Source organism: Centruroides sculpturatus, unplaced genomic scaffold (genome assembly GCF_000671375.1).
Source record: "Centruroides sculpturatus isolate CEXI.00-Female unplaced genomic scaffold, Cexi_2.0 scaffold148, whole genome shotgun sequence".
Taxonomy (NCBI): Eukaryota; Metazoa; Arthropoda; class Arachnida; order Scorpiones; family Buthidae; genus Centruroides; species Centruroides sculpturatus.
Genome location: NW_019384359.1, coordinates 524,833 through 542,854, shown reverse-complemented (window position 1 = coordinate 542,854; position 18,022 = coordinate 524,833). Strand labels below are relative to the sequence as shown.

Genomic DNA, 18,022 nt, shown 5'->3' with positions numbered 1-18,022 from the left:
TATTTCAAAAATCTCTTTATAGAAGTTTTAAATTTACAGCTAACTTTCTTAGCCATACTTATGGTGTTTTTTATTCATTGTAATTATTTATTCTTTATTTTTTAAATATTACAAGGCAATGTCATCACAATAATGGAAGTCTTCTTCCTTTTACATGAAAACAACACTTTTTAAAATTTAAATTTAATTAGAAATATTTTGTTATCTAATTTTATTGTAAGAAATTTTTGTAATTAATTAGTAACTTTCCAATTAAAGTTGATAAATACCAGATTAACGATACATTACCAATAAATTGTAAGTAAATAATTATTGAAAGCTTATTAAAATTATTGTTAACAGTATAAAAAATGGTTATAAATAGTTTATTTAGTTAACCCAGTTGAGATAACTTTCTTACTCATGGAAAATAATTAATTAATCAAAAAGGAAGTACGATCACATTATCCATGATATAAATTTACTTTTAATAAAAGTAATTTCATTTTTGACAAGAAAAACTTTATCAGTTAATGTTTGGAACAAAAAATAAAATCAAATGATTGCATTTGAAGATAATTTAAAATAAATTTAAAAAAAACTAAAACGAAACATTTGTAAAACTAGCAATTGATTTGTTTCATCTTATAAAAGCATTTGGAGAACTATATTTCCCTCTGACAAAAAATAGCATAATTCCTTATAGATGCAAGTTTTAATGTAGAAATATTGCATCTATTGTTAGTCTTGACTTCTGCCTTGAATAAAACTTTTTGATGTCTTAGTCTTAGCAATAATTTTATCTTGTCCCACTTTGATTCATAACTGTTTTCTATGATTAGTGTGGCCAGAGCTATTGTTGATCTCTGGCATTTTTCATCCCTTTGGTATTCTGTAATGCACTTAAATAAATTCCTGTGTTGCAGCAATATAAAGTAAGGTTCTGCTTCCCAGTTTTTCTAGTGATATGACATATACTTCTGCTCTCTCCTCTTGTACTGTTTATTGCTATCATTACAATCTACACATAGTATGCTGGATTGTTATCAGTAACTGGCAAGGCATATTTTTTACATAATTTTAATAATTTAGGTGCCATGTTTCCTGCAAAGAATTTTCTATTTGGTTCTAGAGTAGTCAGAGGATATAATTGATGTTTAATAACATTGTTGTTTAAATATTTAAATTTTGATGCAGAAAAACCACTATTGTGTGTAGAATTCCTAATTATTTCTCTCTTGTTGTAATACAGCTCTATACAAACATTGCTAAACCCGGTATATAATATAGCTAAACACCAAGTGAATGCCGAAAATCTATTGGGCTGGTTTAAGGCTAATTACTAAATGATTTGGTTACGTAATTCATTTAGTAATTAGCCTTAAACTAGCCCGATAGATTTTCGGCATTTGGTTGGTGTTTAGCTATACAGCTTTAGGTGAAGAATAAGTGTATGCCCTTTATATATGCAACATGAATGCTGATAAGGAAAATTGGGAGTATGTTGTTTGTGTAGTACACGGACAAATATATTATTGAGGTAAAATATCACTAGATCAAGGAAAGCAACCATCATGCTGTCCTGTGTTTCTAGAAAAATCTTATAGATGGGAAGATGATAATGATATGGCTTAAAAAAGATATTAAAATCAGCCCTTTCATATTTTTATCTTAATATGTCTTCTATGTACTTGTATAAGAATGCAGGATATTAAATGGTAAGGGACTATGAAAAACTATTTCTTCTAATTGTTTCATAACTATTTTGGTCAAGATTGCTAGTAATGATGATCCCATTAGCACTCTCAGTTGTTGTAAGTAAAATTTATCTTTGCATGTAATCTTTTTGGCAAATCTAATAAGGTAAACCCAAGGTAGTTTAGCCACGTTGTTTTTTAACAATATTTCCATAAACTATATAGTTTATGGAAAGTATAGTTCGCTCCAGCATTTTTATAAGTTTAAACAACAACCAATACTATTTTTACAAGTGTTTTATTTTAATTTTTTTAAAATTTAAGTTATCTTATGAACTCCTTTGTTCAATTTTTTTTTGTCTCAAATATTAATTGATGAAGTTTTTCTTGTTGAAAGTGAAAGTACTTTAAAAAAAATTTGTATCGTGGATAATGTGATTTTAATTGCTTTTTGAAAACTAAGACTTGAAATTAGGGTTTCAAGACTAATTCATGGAAAAAATATTAAAGATGCAAATTTTTAAGAAACTTCTTAGTTTTTATTTAATAGAATAATTTTATTATACAAACTATCAATTACTCGTTAATAATTAAAACTGTTGATGTAAAATTTATTATTGGTCTGTAGCAAAGAATCAAATTATGCACTACGTCTAATGATAGAAATTTTTTATATGTTGATATAACACAGATTATATTAAAGTCAAAATTTGAACTATCTGGAAACATTTTAAATTAATTTAAAAATGATTGCTGCAAAATATTTAATAAGTAATAAAATATTATAATATCAAGTGCATACACACATTTTGATGATAATGAAAGTAATAGGTATAAAAATGATTGTATTTGTGATTGGACTGCATTTTTATTATAATTTTTACATGCTAAATTGAATTGCATTAACTCAAAGCTGTCTACAGGTCCCAGGTACAGTAAATAAGGGTTTTTGATTTAATACAGTCTTGTTAAATTGAAATTATTGATACTTTTAACTTAAACTTAGTTTCTACAGGTTACACTATAGGTTTGTGATTTTGATTTACTCTTATATTCCATGTGAATACAGATAATTGAGATAAATAAACTTTATACCACCAAGCAGAGCATAACACCACTCCATTACAACCTTGCATCAACATACTTTTACTGATGCAGTATGTTACTGGCATTCTGATTGGAACACAAGAGGGTGTATTAACAATGCATTCAAAAGTGTTATAAACTGTATATAATTTTTTAATAATTCTGTGAACAGATTCTCAAGAAACAGCGTAGTAATGAAAAATTTACAGACAGAAAAATATGAGAAAATTGGGTATTAAGCTTGTTAACTTGAAGTTGGGATTTTTTTTAATTCTTAAACTTTAAGTTAATGAGGTAATGTCTTATTTTTATTTTGAAATTAAAATAAATATAGTTATTGCAGAAAAATCCACTTTACTTAGGTTTGCTTAAAAAATGTCAATGTTATAATATAATCGAGATGGGTTGATAATGATGATAATATAATAATAATAATAAGTGCAGAGCCCAAACAGTCAGAAGTTGAAAGTTGAAATCTAGTATACAGTTAGGGTACATCAAGAGAATGTACACTAAGAAGATCCAGCTTATTTTTCAAATTTAGTAAACCTGAAAAAGAACCCAGAAAGAGTTACAAAAACATTTATTATTCATCACTTAGTGGTACAATGCACCAGTTAGTGGTTGCAGTGAGTCTTAATTATCATTATCCCAGTGTGGTAAGCAGATATCTAAAAATTTTCTAATTAGTCTCGGAAGAGGGGAACCTAATTCTTGCACATGGTGAAAACGGGTAAGATTGGCTATAATCTAATAATCTTAATCTTTGCTATCATTACTTTTTGTCCGAGCAACACTGGACTCATCTGCTAGTAATATATAGGATTATTTTCAAAACATTTTCATGCTGATTAAAATTCCTTTTAAGTAATGTAAAATATATAATAAAAATTTTTATACATTTTTTTAGCATCAAAATTACAATTTTAATCTTGATTAAATAATTTAGTATTTAATCAAGATTTAAAATAAGTAGATTATTAAAAATAACAGCAATTATTTTTTATTCTTCATATTTATTATAATGTTATACACTCCTCAAAAGTGAAATTGAAACCCACAAAGGATGTGCATACACAGCCACATGCAAATTGCAGGACTAGTAGAGTTGACAAAGATATGCAAGTGATTAAGCTTGTGTATACATTGGGTCATGTGGTACCCAGCTTTGGGCTATAAAGATCAGCAGCCAACTCAGGCCATAAATGCTACCAGCAATAGTTCAAGGATCCAAACTTTTGAAGAAGGGTAAAATATGCCTTGAAGATGACAGTGAGCTGAATACCACAAGTTAATGGCTGGGAAACAAGAACATATCCTAGAACTGCACAACCTCAGTTTGTTGATGTGTGCAATTGCCAAATGTGTTTGGAACACTGTGAGAACTATTCAGCAGTGAGTGACACAATGGATGCAGGAACATCTGTAAACATGCCAAAGAGGCAGTAGATCACACTAGTGCACAACAGAGCGCACAGACCAGCACATTTGCCAAATGGCCTATTGGTAGTTGTTTTCTACAGCATGTGACATCCGAAGCCTCCTGTTACCATTAATGAGTGCATCTGTGTCCACCCAAACCATTAGTGACATGTTGCATGAAGTCAGGCTGCACACATGGCAACCAGCAACAGAAATGCCATTAACCACTTGTCTCAGGGCTGCACATCTAGCATGGTATCATTGTCATTGCAACTGGACCACTGAATGGTATCAAGTATTATTTATGGATGAATCCCACTTCTGTCTGTGGAGGATTGACAGATGTGGCAGTATCCTAGGAAATGCTACATACCAGTCCTTTTCACTGAGCTTTACACTGGTTCCATATTGGGCATCATGGTTTGGAGAGACATCATGTTCAATCAGCAGACAGTCCTGGTACACATTTTCGATACTCTGACAGTGGACCATTATGTCACACAAATTGTGGGGCCTGTAGTTTGGCCACTGGTGAAGGTCACACCCAACAGTGTTCCAGAGTTTGCCATGTGATGCCTAATTGCACATCACATGGCAAACTCTCACCAGCCTGAATGGTATTCACATCCTTCCCAGGCTGGCTGCCTCACTGGATCTCTCTCTCTCATTGAACACTTGTGGGATCTCATCTGACATGAGGTGCATCAGGGACCACCGATTGCAGTCGACACAGCTTGACTTCAGCCAAGCTAAGTCCACTCAGACAATTATTAATTGCCTTATTTATAGTATGCTTCACCATACAGTTGCCTGTACAGCCATTTATGGTGGCCATAATCATTACTGAATAAACAGGTGTTTGCTGCATATCTTTGTTTGTTCTTTTGATTATTTGCATATATCTGTCACCTCTATCAGTCCTGCAATGTGCATATGGCTACGTGCATTCCTTCATGGTGTTGCGATTTTACTTTTGAGGAGTATATTACAAAATAAGTAGTTCCTAATATTTTAATGTTTCATAGTGCAAGTATTTTTAATATTTAACAGTTTAACATAATTATTATATTTTCTGCTTAATATATGCAAGCTAATCTTACATAATCATTTTATAATAATTAAATATATGATATTTCAAGTAAAAAAATACAATGAATAAGATAATGTTATAATAGAGAAGCATAATATCATGATGGTACTAGTATTAAAATGTAGATTTATAACAGTTTCCAAAACACGTAATGTAAGATTGATTAATAGACAATTTATTTACTATTAAAAAACCTAATATATATATATATATAATCTAATAATTGTAGAAACATATACTTGCAAAGAATGTATACATGTTGTGATCTGGTGATTACTCTATAAAGAATTTACATTCCAGAAATTTTTTCTACTTATTTTTGTATGAACATTTTTGGCAACTAACTTATTTTGATTTGTTTAATGTGACTTTGAAATCAATACTGATCAACTAGTATCATGTATCAATTTTATGTGCTTCTTACATATATCATAAAAAGATCATTAGTTCTCATTAGTCAATAGTAAATTTCATTGCTTTTTTGATATTTTGCAGATTTATTCCATTTAAATTTATAATTGATACTGTTATAACAATTTCTTTTAATAATAATAATAACAAAATATTATTGTTTATAACACATTAATAAATTTTATTTTACATTAATATTTTCGAAGCCAAGATGCTTATTTTCAGATATGTTTTTGATTGTAAATTCAAACAGAGCAATTTTTTAAAAAAGAAAAAAGTTGCTATATCTATAAATATGACTTTTAGTATAACATAAATGACGTAAGTGGTATAATGAGGGTGTATGGCTAATATAGCCCTGTCATTAGTACCAATTGATTGAAAGTACTAATATTTTATTTTATTTACAAGGGAGGGTTTTCTCATGCCAGTCTTACATTTTAATAAAATACAGTATATATCATTTGATAGAGGGGAAAAAATATGGACCTTTTTATTTTCTTTCCTCTTTCAATTGATATATATTTTATTATTAAAATGTAAGGTTGACATGAGAAAATCCTCCCTTGTTAGTAAATCAAAAATAATCAAATATAGTTTTGGAAAAATAAATTGAGCTTTTTACTTTCTGTCAGAGGTACAAAATTTGTTGCTGTACCACTGACCAACATAATTACATTTTTAATAAATATTTAAACAAGTTATTAATGTATTATTATATTATTTAAATAAACAATTAATATATTAAGAAAAATAATCACTGTGATTAAATAGAATGCATTTTATTATCAAAACATATAATATATACTCTGCTATTTTTTAGTGTCTAAATCTGTTGTTTCCAATGTAGGGCAATTTGACAATGAGTTATTAACAGTGAATTTGAAAGCTGCTAATTGTTCATAAATTAAGCTAAGAATGTTTTTTAAATTTTCCTCTTTCCATTCATTTTCTTTTCATTGTTTCTTCTGTTTAGATAATCTTTACTCTTTACCTCTACATTGTTACTTGGAGCAAGTTAATTGGCTTGAGATTCCATTGTCCGTCAATAAGTCAGGCAATCTTAGATTAAGGTATAAAAGTATTTAGTATGCACACACAGTTATTATTATTGAAGGGCCTTGATACATAGATGTATGTACTTTTATTATTTGTTTCAAAACTTTATTTGCTATTTTTTTATATCACTTCATATTATTATTATTTTTTAAACAATTTCTTAGTGATTTCTTCCTTAGTACTTCAACTGTCCTTTCGTTTTTTTATTTTCTCTTTCATAAATGCCATGTTTTTTGGAAGCTTGTTTTAACCAAGTTAATGGCCTTTTAGGCGTATAAGGTGAACCTTTGTTACATTTAGTAATATTCGTTATATTTGATATCATAATTATCAATTCTTGTCATGAACACTAATAATGGCATCCTGATTTAAATTTTCAAATGCTACCCAACAGTTAACTTCTTCATATTTTTAATTGTTAAAACAGAACTTTATTACTTGAGTTGTCCAATTCAATGCTTATTTTGTTAAGTGACCTATACCACTCCTGACACTTCTCATTTCTGATTGTTATTACTCTGGAACAGGGATTCTTTATTGTGGACACTAGATCAGTTCTGCATGATTCTTTAACATAGAAAGTCAATTTTGTAAAGTTCATTAAGGATTATTGAAACAGCTACCATTTTGGACAATTTTCAACTGAAGCTCATCTTGGATAATACAATCCTAATGAAAGATGTCAATTCTATTGTAAGAAATTTTTATTATATGGGAGTCATTTGATAAGTCATGGCAATAGTTTTTTCCAAAAATATGATTTGTGAAAGTGAAAAATGAGAGTTCGGTGAGCTTTATATTACAAAATTTTTGGCACAAATTCAACAAATATATTACAATAGACCTGTTACAGTGATATCATGAATTTAATAAAAAGTAAAATACATCACAAATGGATACGAGTCCAAATTTGCTTGCCATGTCCAATCACCAGGGATTGTCACCTGCAGACATTTTAAACTGTTTTGCATATTTGTGCAGACGCATAGCCTCTAAAGAAAGGTTGTCTCTGCAATGGAAATAGTTATGCCTGGTGATTGGACATGGCAAACAAAATTGGACTCATATCCATTTGTGATGTATTTTACTTCTTATTAAATTATAATTCTGCCAGCCCTTTTCTACAAAGAAATACGATATCAGGAAGTTGTGATGACATAGGCTTTCAGTCAGAAATGAGAAATCTGTAAAGATTAGGAATCATATTGAGAAACTAATGCTGGATTTTTGTGGATTATCACATTTAATTGCAATAAAATGATGACTCACTTTATCAATGTCTTTCAGAATAATCTCTCATGTATACCAAACATTCATCAAGACATTAGGTACTCTTCAATGAGCAAACTTTTCTCTTAGGCAATAGTTTTGTAAGAATGTAATGCACTGCCTAGATAGTAAGATTAGTCTCTGCTGCTACATTATACAGTTTTATTACTGATCAATCTCAAGGCTACAATTGACAAGTTGTTAAATTTTGTCAGTAAAAGCCTGCTGCATTGTTCATCTACAATATTATATCTTCCACTTTGAAAGTACTTGCACCACATGCAACCCTTCAATATGAGAGATCATTATTGCCTTCAGCATCTACTAGTTCTTCATGATACTGTTTTGCAGTTAATTCACATTTAACTGCAAAAAGTTTTTAGCTAGCTTCACTGCTCGAAACTAAAGGACATTCCCACAAACTCTAAAATTTCGATTCTTGTAAGACAGCCTCACTCGATGACATCATTATGGCATTTCTATTGCTTATATTACTTTTGAACTGGATTCAAAAGTTTTATAACATAACTTAGTTTACATATGCATTATTTTTTTTCTAAAATTCTCTTGCAGTTTTTGAGATAAAAAATATTTGAATATCCAGACTACCAGTTTCCTGTAATTTTATTGTATTCCAAAAGGCTCACAACTTTATTATAATCAGTATAATTCAGTGTAATTAGTATGATCAGTATAATTTATTACTAGGACATTGAGTGACACTGTCATATCGCAATAGAATTGAGGCAGAGCTGAAAAGAAAGAAGCAATCTTTGTACCTGGTGGTTGTGGTACCTGGCGATTTTTGTATAAATATCCTTGTACCTGGCCAACAGGTTGGCTACATGGAGTTTTCCAGTTTTTTTCACATTAGTAATACCTAAATAGTGGGCTAGTTTCTCATAAAAGACCTCTCAAGAGGTATTCACCTTCAGCAGATTGCTCACATGTCACATTGCTATATACAAATAAAACCAAAACTAAAAGCAATCAATGCCAATTGCTTTGTTCTTGTGCTATGTTCATTTTTTGTGTCTATTTTCTGTAAGGTGCACACAATGCTGTTTTTTTTTATTTGACCCCTAAATTCTATTAGGTGTCTCAAGGAGCATGGACATTGTCACTTTGACTCCACTTTATATCAAAAATGAGATCATGGTCCTCTGTTTTCTATATTTACATTTATTTCATTTCTAGATTCTTCATTGCAATCAATAGAAAATGGCAAAGTTTTATCAAAATTGGTCCATCAAATTTTGAGAATAAACTCAATTCTATCAGCTACATAGAAGACATGTTAGCAACCTTGGGACATTGTGCGATTTTGCTTTGTCACACACACTCATGAAATGACCTTATATCTCGAAAACAAATTCACGGACCTTCAATTTTTATTACATTTTGCCATTTTCCATTAATTGCAATGAGGAATCCAAAAAGTTTAATCAAAATTTATTGAACAGATTTTGAGAATGAACACAATACTGTAAAAAGAAGAGGCTTCACTAATGCTCCACCTCAATAAACTAATAGTCTGGATATTCTTCTAATTAATTAATCGGACATTAGAAGAGCCATGTATAATTTTGTTAGAAATTTGTTTAAAATTGTTATTATTTCAGTAATTGATTCTAATTTGACAAAAATAAATTTCCAGTGTAATTAATTAATTATAATAATTAATTTATCGTGGTCACATATCATTTGAAAGATTTTTAAAAAATTTTACAACGAAAGAATAGCAAAGATATTTTTAAATTTGAAAATTTAGACTGACTAATTTTCCACTTTAGAATGTACAAAATTGCCACAGAATTATCTCTCTCATATTAAACTTGATTCCTGGTTAAACATTTGATCTGCTTGAGCAAAAACATATTTAAAAAATGTAATAATATATTTTGTTGTATTATGTTTTAATGACGGAATTTATATAAGTTTAAATTTATATAAAAACTTAGTTAAAATAAATAAATTTGAAAATTAATAACATTACGTAACTTTACAAAAGTTTTTAAAAGATTATCTCTCAAGATTTTATGAACTATTAATATTATATGTCTGGCTATCGAGCATGTCGTAATTGCAAAATTTATTAGTTTGTGTCTCAGTTATTAAGTAAAATTTAATTGTTAGTTTAAAAAAATTATCTTACAGAACAAATTAAAAATTTAACTAAGTAAAAATAATATACTTTATGATCGACTATTCAGTGTCAGTTTTTTAAAAGAAAATAAAATAAAATTTCTTATTTAGATGTACAGTACACACTGTTGACGTATGCTCTACACATCTGTAATAATATAAAAAAAAAAAAATGAGAGAGAGAGCATTAATGACAGTAAAACTTTTATTTAACAGGAAGAAACTAATATTATATTTTTTTTAATATATTATTGCTTCTACAAAAATGAAGAAAATACAATTAAAAAATAAAATAAATAAATATTTTTTAATATAAAAATGAATTTATCTAGTCAGTTATAATTCAATTAAATTAATATAAAATTATTGAAAATATGTAATATAATTATTTATCATAATCTATTTATAGGAACACGATTACGATGATCAAGATACAGATTTTGTTAAAACAGGTTTGGCATTTATATTAAATTCAAAAATTATTGTAAATTATAATATGACAAACATTATAATGTTAAAATATGAAATTATTAATTAATTTTATTTTAATTACAATTTACGTTAAATTTGTGTTTTATTTTGTAAAAATAAAAAGTAATTATGTGTCTTTTAAAATGATTAATATCAGTGTGTCTGTAATAGAATTATAATCTTTTTATATAAATATTTGAATGATTTAGTTTACACATATTTTCAGTCTTTTTTGATTACAACAGCTTGCAATTTTACTCTCATTCATTATGGACCATATTTTTATATGGTCTTTAATGAATGGTCACAAATAAAGAAAAAAAAAATACTACTGAAAATTTACCTAATGGTAATAATAATAATTGCAGATTTATTATGTAAACGTTGGAAAAAATTCAAACTATTGCTTAAAAGAAAAAAATTTTATTCAATAATTTTGTTACTTAACTAAATACTTTTGTTGAAACTGAATAGGTTAAAAACATTAATGAATTATTTCTTAAAGTGTAAATACTAGTCAAAATATAGTTTTGAATATACTGTAAACTATTTATCAAATCAAAGATACAAACCAAAATTCAGATAGAAAAAAAAATTATTTAACCTTGAATGTTTTTTAACGTTTTAAATCATTAAGCATTTGGTATATCATTGAAGGATACAAGTTTGTTTTTAGCTAGAGAATAATTAATAACAAATTTAGAATTTTTTAACATTTAAATAGACTGAAAATTTCAAAAACTTATTAATTATTCATTAAAAATGTATTAAAAGCTTTTTGACTTACAAATTTAATTATTAAATTAAACATGTTTTTATAATTTATTAATAAATTAAGTTAATTTAATTAATAAATGTAATTCAAATTACTATCAAAAGATATTACATATCAAAATAATAAGGATTTTAATTAATTAATTACAAAAAATTAATCCCAAAAATTAAAATTAAATTATTTATCTAGCAATAACATATTTTTTATCATTGGTCTAATAAATCAGTTTTTATTGTAAAGTGTGTAATGGAGATTGATAGATTTTTTTTCATTAAATTATATTATGATTTGTTATGTAATAATTTTAATATTAGGATTTTACTGAAATGTATTAATCTTTTCCACCAAATAAATGGCTGTCCATTTTAGTGACCTTATATAGAGAGAGAGCTACAGTGAGAAAATGTGATATAAACTATTGTTCAAGGTTTTACAAATGTATTTCTCTGATTAATCAGAAAAATCAAATGTTTTACTAAAATGAATAGTTTTTTATCTAGAATGAAATATTCTTTCTTTCCAAATTACTTATTTATTTGTTATGTTTGTTAAATTTTTAAAAAACACTTACCAAATAGTGAATATATATCAAAAACTTGTACACAATACAAACTACACTGGTGTCCAAAATTAAGTGAACAAACATAAAATTTAGAATTTTTTACCAAATTCTTTATTAAAATTTATGAAATTTGTTAAATAATTTTAGAGTTCTATTCAAAAAAGTATTTATTAATTTAATTTTGGACATCAGTGGACATCATACACACCTAAGAATCATACTGCAAATATAAACCTCAGATAATCATGATAACAACACATTGAAAATATACAAATATGTCCAAAACTTAAGGATGAATACATTTGCTAGCAGAGCAGTGATAGCTAGAAAAAATCACTGAACCATGGGATTTGACATATAAAAGAAATAAAAGTAAGTGTTGAAAAAGATATATATATATATATATATAGCAGTTGAACATAGATAGAAAATAGATGAAGAGTGCTTACCAATATTACAGTTAAAGATGGACATATTTCATACTGACAAGTCTTTCTGGTACTGGTAAGCACTTTTATTGCTTTGATTTATGAAATCCTACAAATTATTATGTATTACTTTGTGTTAAACATTGATTAATACAGTTCTCCTTATTTGTGTGCAAATATTGTTCATTCTTAAATTTCAGATGTGTGCTATGATCTAATATAATCACAGACAAATCAATTTTTTAACAAATAAAACAAAATCACATATAGTACCATCATAGACCTAGCTGTACCAAACACTTGAAATATCCAAAACATATACAACGAAATTTCTAAAATACTCTTCAAACCTTTAACCGGAGTGGTTCTATTTTTAGACTTGCAAACGTTTTTGTCGCCCCTCCTGGGCACTTCTTCAGGCTAAAACGAATGGGCCTTTAATATTCGAATCATTTGAAATCGTTCCGAATTTGTGTTGCGCATGCTCAATCTTCATCCCTTTCAACGCTGCTATCTATCAAAATCTTTTCCGAATTCTATCGTTGTACTGTGCATGCTCCATACTCATCTCTTTAAATGCTTTTATCCAGCAAAATCTGCCATGCTATCGATAGGGCCATTTCCTCTTTATAATTAATACAAGTGCCGTTTCTTCCCGCCTTAAATATCTCCATGGCTTCTAGCCATTTTAGTTGTTGTGGGTTGGAGTTGGTTTTAATGATTTTCGCCGTGCTCAGGTCCACCATTATTTCCTGTTCTGAAGCATATGTTGCCAGGGCCGTTGTGTATCTACCATGCTGTATATCTGACTCATGTTCTTTTAACCTCACTTTTAATGAACGCTTCGTGGAACCAATATATGTCAGTTGTCTATCACATCTTTTGTCTTCTAGCGGTACTGCATATACTCCTGGGAGTCTTTCAGGGTTTGGCCGGTCTTTGCCATTAGTTAGTATCCTGAAGACAGTTTGACACCTTCTTTATGCTATATTTATGCCTCTTCTTTTGGCTATCATGTTGTAGACCGATTTTAGTATCGGATTATACGTTATAGGTATCCTCTCTTTTTCTTGATCAGGTATAATCACCGGTAGCCCTGCCTGATCAACTGCTTTTTGGGAAACGTCATACCTTTTAGATAAACTTTTGACTAATCAAAAGTTTATCTAAAAGGTATGACGTCAGATATACAGCACGGTAGATACACAATGGCCCTGGCAACATGCGCTTCAGAACAGGAAATAACGGTGGACCTGAGCGCGGCGAAAATCATTAAAACCAACTCCAACCCACAACAACTAAAATGGCTAGAAGCCATGGAGATATTTAAGGCGGGAAGAAACGACACTTGTATTAATTATAAAGAGAAAATGGCCCTATCGATAGCATGGCAGATTTTGCTGGATAAAAGCGTTTAAAGAGATGAGCATGGAGCATGCACAGTACAACGATAGAATTCGGAAGAGATTTTGATAGATAGCAGCGTTGAAAGGGATGAAGATGGAGCATGCGCAACACAAATTCGGAACGATTTCAAATGATTCGAATATTAAAGGCCCATTCGTTTTAGCCTGAAGAAGTGCCCAGGAGGGCGACGAAAACGTTTGCAAGTCTAAAAATAGAACCACTCNGAACGATTTCAAATGATTCGAATATTAAAGGCCCATTCGTTTTAGCCTGAAGAAGTGCCCAGGAGGGCGACGAAAACGTTTGCAAGTCTAAAAATAGAACCACTCTGGTTAAAGGTTTGAAGAGTATTTTATTTTATTGTATTTAAACACCGGTGTGTAAAGAGATTGTATAATGAAATTTCTATGTATAGCGTTGTTTTAATCCAAAAAATTTTTCTTGGTAGACAATCTCACAGGTTTCTGGTCATAAAATTATGGCTTTATTTCAAAAATTGAGCTACAAATGTATTTTGGGTTGGTTTAAGTTTCCATCCCTTCTTTGGTGCTGTTCAGAAAAATATATATATATATATATATATATACAAATTGTAACTAAGGACACGACATACAATGAAAATTGAGTAAATGCTCAGATGCATCCATTCTACAGCCTCTGTTTAGAATGGATGACATATTTATTATGCTAATAATCCTTTCTTATTCAGGTTTCATACCATATACACTACAGCAAAGTCTAGTGACATTAGGGCTTCACAACAGCATATACATCACACTACAGAAGGACTTTACACTAAACAATATCATACAGTGAGGAAATTATTAAATACGGATGCAAACACAAACATAAACAAAACATTTTCTTTAGTTATGAGACTTTGGTCTCATGTAGACTAGGCACTGGTATATATACCATTTAAGATACACTTCACCAACACCTAAATAATAATAATAATAATAAATAAAGTCATATTGTTAGAAAATTCCTGAATACAGACGCACACTGACGCACTTATTTAATTTTTGTCTTATTTTGGTTACTATGCCTTGACTCTGGTTTGACATAGTACACAGCCACCAGTATCAACCGAGTATAACTCACTAAACCCAACATAATAATAATAATCATCTTGTCTTATAAATACATTCAAAAACAAAATAATACTATTAGAATATTGATTTATCATAGCTTAGCTTGAAAGTTTTAATATCTAAAGATTAACATAATTTTTTTTAAATAAATTATTTTTACAGAGCAGTCAGAAGTGACTTTAGGGCAATGCCTTCAACTATTTACTGAACTGACAAGTCTTTCTGGTACTGGTAAGCACTTTTATTGCTTTGATTTATGAAATCCTACAAATTATTATGTATTACTTTGTGTTAAACATTGATNTTAAGATACACTTCACCAACACCTAAATAATAATAATAATAATAAATAAAGTCATATTGTTAGAAAATTCCTGAATACAGACGCACACTGACGCACTTATTTAATTTTTGTCTTATTTTGGTTACTATGCCTTGACTCTGGTTTGACATAGTACACAGCCACCAGTATCAACCGAGTATAACTCACTAAACCCAACATAATAATAATAATCATCTTGTCTTATAAATACATTCAAAAACAAAATAATACTATTAGAATATTGATTTATCATAGCTTAGCTTGAAAGTTTTAATATCTAAAGATTAACATAATTTTTTTTAAATAAATTATTTTTACAGAGCAGTCAGAAGTGACTTTAGGGCAATGCCTTCAACTATTTACTGAACCAGAAGTACTTACCCCACAAGAAGCATGGTAATTATCTTTTACTTGTAAAGTATATAAATTATATTTTGTTTTGTAAATTTAGTGAAACAATAATAAGAATTTTGACAAATCATTAGGTTTCGTTGTATGACCAGTAGCATTATCTAAAATTAACGAAATTATAAATTCACGATTTATGTAGGAAAATTTATTTGAACTAAGTGATTGAAAACGTACTGGGTGCTTGCTCAGTTACATTTTAAAAAGGTATTGATGAAGGAATTACAAGCAGAAATCAGGCTTTTGCCAAAAATTTGTTTAATATTTTTTTATTTCATTAAAAGTTATACCATTTAAAAATAACTTTTTCTTAATAAATTAGTTTTAAAAATAATTTAATCAAATTATATTAAGAGTTGAACATTCAGGAAATATATGTGTATGCAATTTATGAATGATTGTTCATTTATCATATACTGAAAATTTTATTGACAATGAATTCCATTAACTCTATTAGACATGAAAAGATATTTAAATATTGAAATTTGTGGAATTTATTTTACAAATACAACGCTGAAATAGAAAAATTGTACAAGTACTTAAATGACAATAATCTTAATATAATCAGGGCAGATAAGTCCAAACAAATTGTAGTTGTAACCCAAGACTGGATAATATTAAAAAAATTAGAAATCATAAATAGAAAAAACTTCAGAGAACTACCGATAAATCCAAGAAAAATAATATACGAAGAATTAAAAAAACGAATTAACAAACTACAAAAACTAGGGGATGTTACAAAAAATGAAAAAGCATTTATATTATCTGAAGATAACGAAAGAACCCCTAGACTAAACATTCAACTAAAAACTCATAAACAAAATGAAAAGGTACGACCAATCGTAGATTTCAAATTTACTGTATTGTATAACTTAGAAAAATATTTAAAAGAAAAACTTAAAAGTTACGATAACTCAATTTATTCTATTAAAAATACAGAAGAATTTTTACAAGATCTAAAAAAGGTTCAGATAAAAAATACGTTTAAACTGGCCAGTCTTGATGTAGTTGAAATGTATCCATCAATCACATGGCAAATGATTAATAATCAGTTAAAGAAAATGAATGTCGAACTTTATGTTATAGATTTACTTGAATTTGCCTATAAGAGTAATTATTTTAAAATAAATAATAAATATTACACGCAAGAAGACGGCATTAGTATGGGGTCGGTTATAGGACCAAAACTAGCAGAATTGATAATGATCGAGATTGACACAAAAATAAAAGACATTCTAGGTATACATTACTATAGAAGGTATATAGATGATATCCTAATAGTATATAATGAAGTTGAAATAAAAACAGACGAAATAGATAAATTAATAAATAATATTCATACTGAAATCCAATTTACTATAGAAAAAGAAACAACTGATAATAGCATAACATACCTCGACATGATGATCAAAAGGAAAGACAACAAATTAATACTTGAACCTTTTCGAAAACAATGTTCGATCAATAAAACATTGAATTATCGTTCGAATATCCCTCTGCATATAAAAAAGAACATTTTCTATATGGAATATAAGAATATACTTAGCAGATCCAGCGAACAAGAAACGAAAAGAAAATATATTAACGACTTACACAGAAAATTCAGTTTAAATGGATACCCTACAAGATTAATCAACAATTGGGAAAAAAACATCGATAATAGTGTTGCTTTTCCTCCCAAGAGAGAAGAAGAAAGGAAAAAAATTAAATACTTAAGCTTTCCATACATAAAACATGTGTATGAAAAAATTAATAAAGAACTTAGGAAAAATAATATACAACTTGCACCAAATTATAAAAATTTAATATCTAGATTAAATGCGAAACAACGTTCAAATAATAAAATAGAGAATAAGAACGAAATTAAAAATGTTGTCTATAAAATACTTTGTACTTGTAAAAGTAATAGTTTTTATATAGGTGAAACTAAAAGAACATTAAAAACACGTGTAAAAGAACACATATCTGATTTAAAATATAGTCGTCTGACCTCTGTCTTCCACGATCACTGCGTAATCAATAACTGTAATATAGATCAATCAAATATACAGATTTTACATAAAGAAAAACGAATTTATGACAGAAAATTTAAAGAAAGTGTGGAAATATCAAGAAATAAACATCAAGGTTGTATAAACAAAAACCTAAGTGTAAAAATTCATGAAAATTGGTTGAAAATATTATAAATAAAATGTATTAGATTAACATGTATTAGATTAATAGAATGGTACAAAAATAATTGATTTCAATTAATTAATATTCAAAAAATTGTTTTACAAAAAAAGTGCTGTACTGATGCCATATGTAAATTGGATAAAAAGACGAAGGTTAAAAAAATACGCAATGTAAAATTTAAAAAAATAATGGTGCTTTACAATATCAAAAAATAGCTTTTAT

The 18,022-nt window shown here is 28.3% G+C and overlaps 1 protein-coding gene and 1 pseudogene across 1 annotated transcript in view; both read left to right on the top strand.

The window, feature by feature from the left end:
- LOC111640315 (ubiquitin carboxyl-terminal hydrolase 19-like) overlaps positions 1-18,022 on the top strand; it is a 75,860-nt gene that overhangs the window by 42,144 nt on the left and 15,694 nt on the right. Inside the window, exons 19-20 of the mRNA XM_023386326.1 lie at positions 10,568-10,610; positions 15,538-15,613. Of these exons, the coding sequence (XP_023242094.1) occupies positions 10,568-10,610; positions 15,538-15,613 (119 nt within the window). The remainder of the gene's footprint in view (positions 1-10,567; positions 10,611-15,537; positions 15,614-18,022) is intronic.
- Positions 3,719-5,206, top strand: LOC111640481 (annotated as a pseudogene).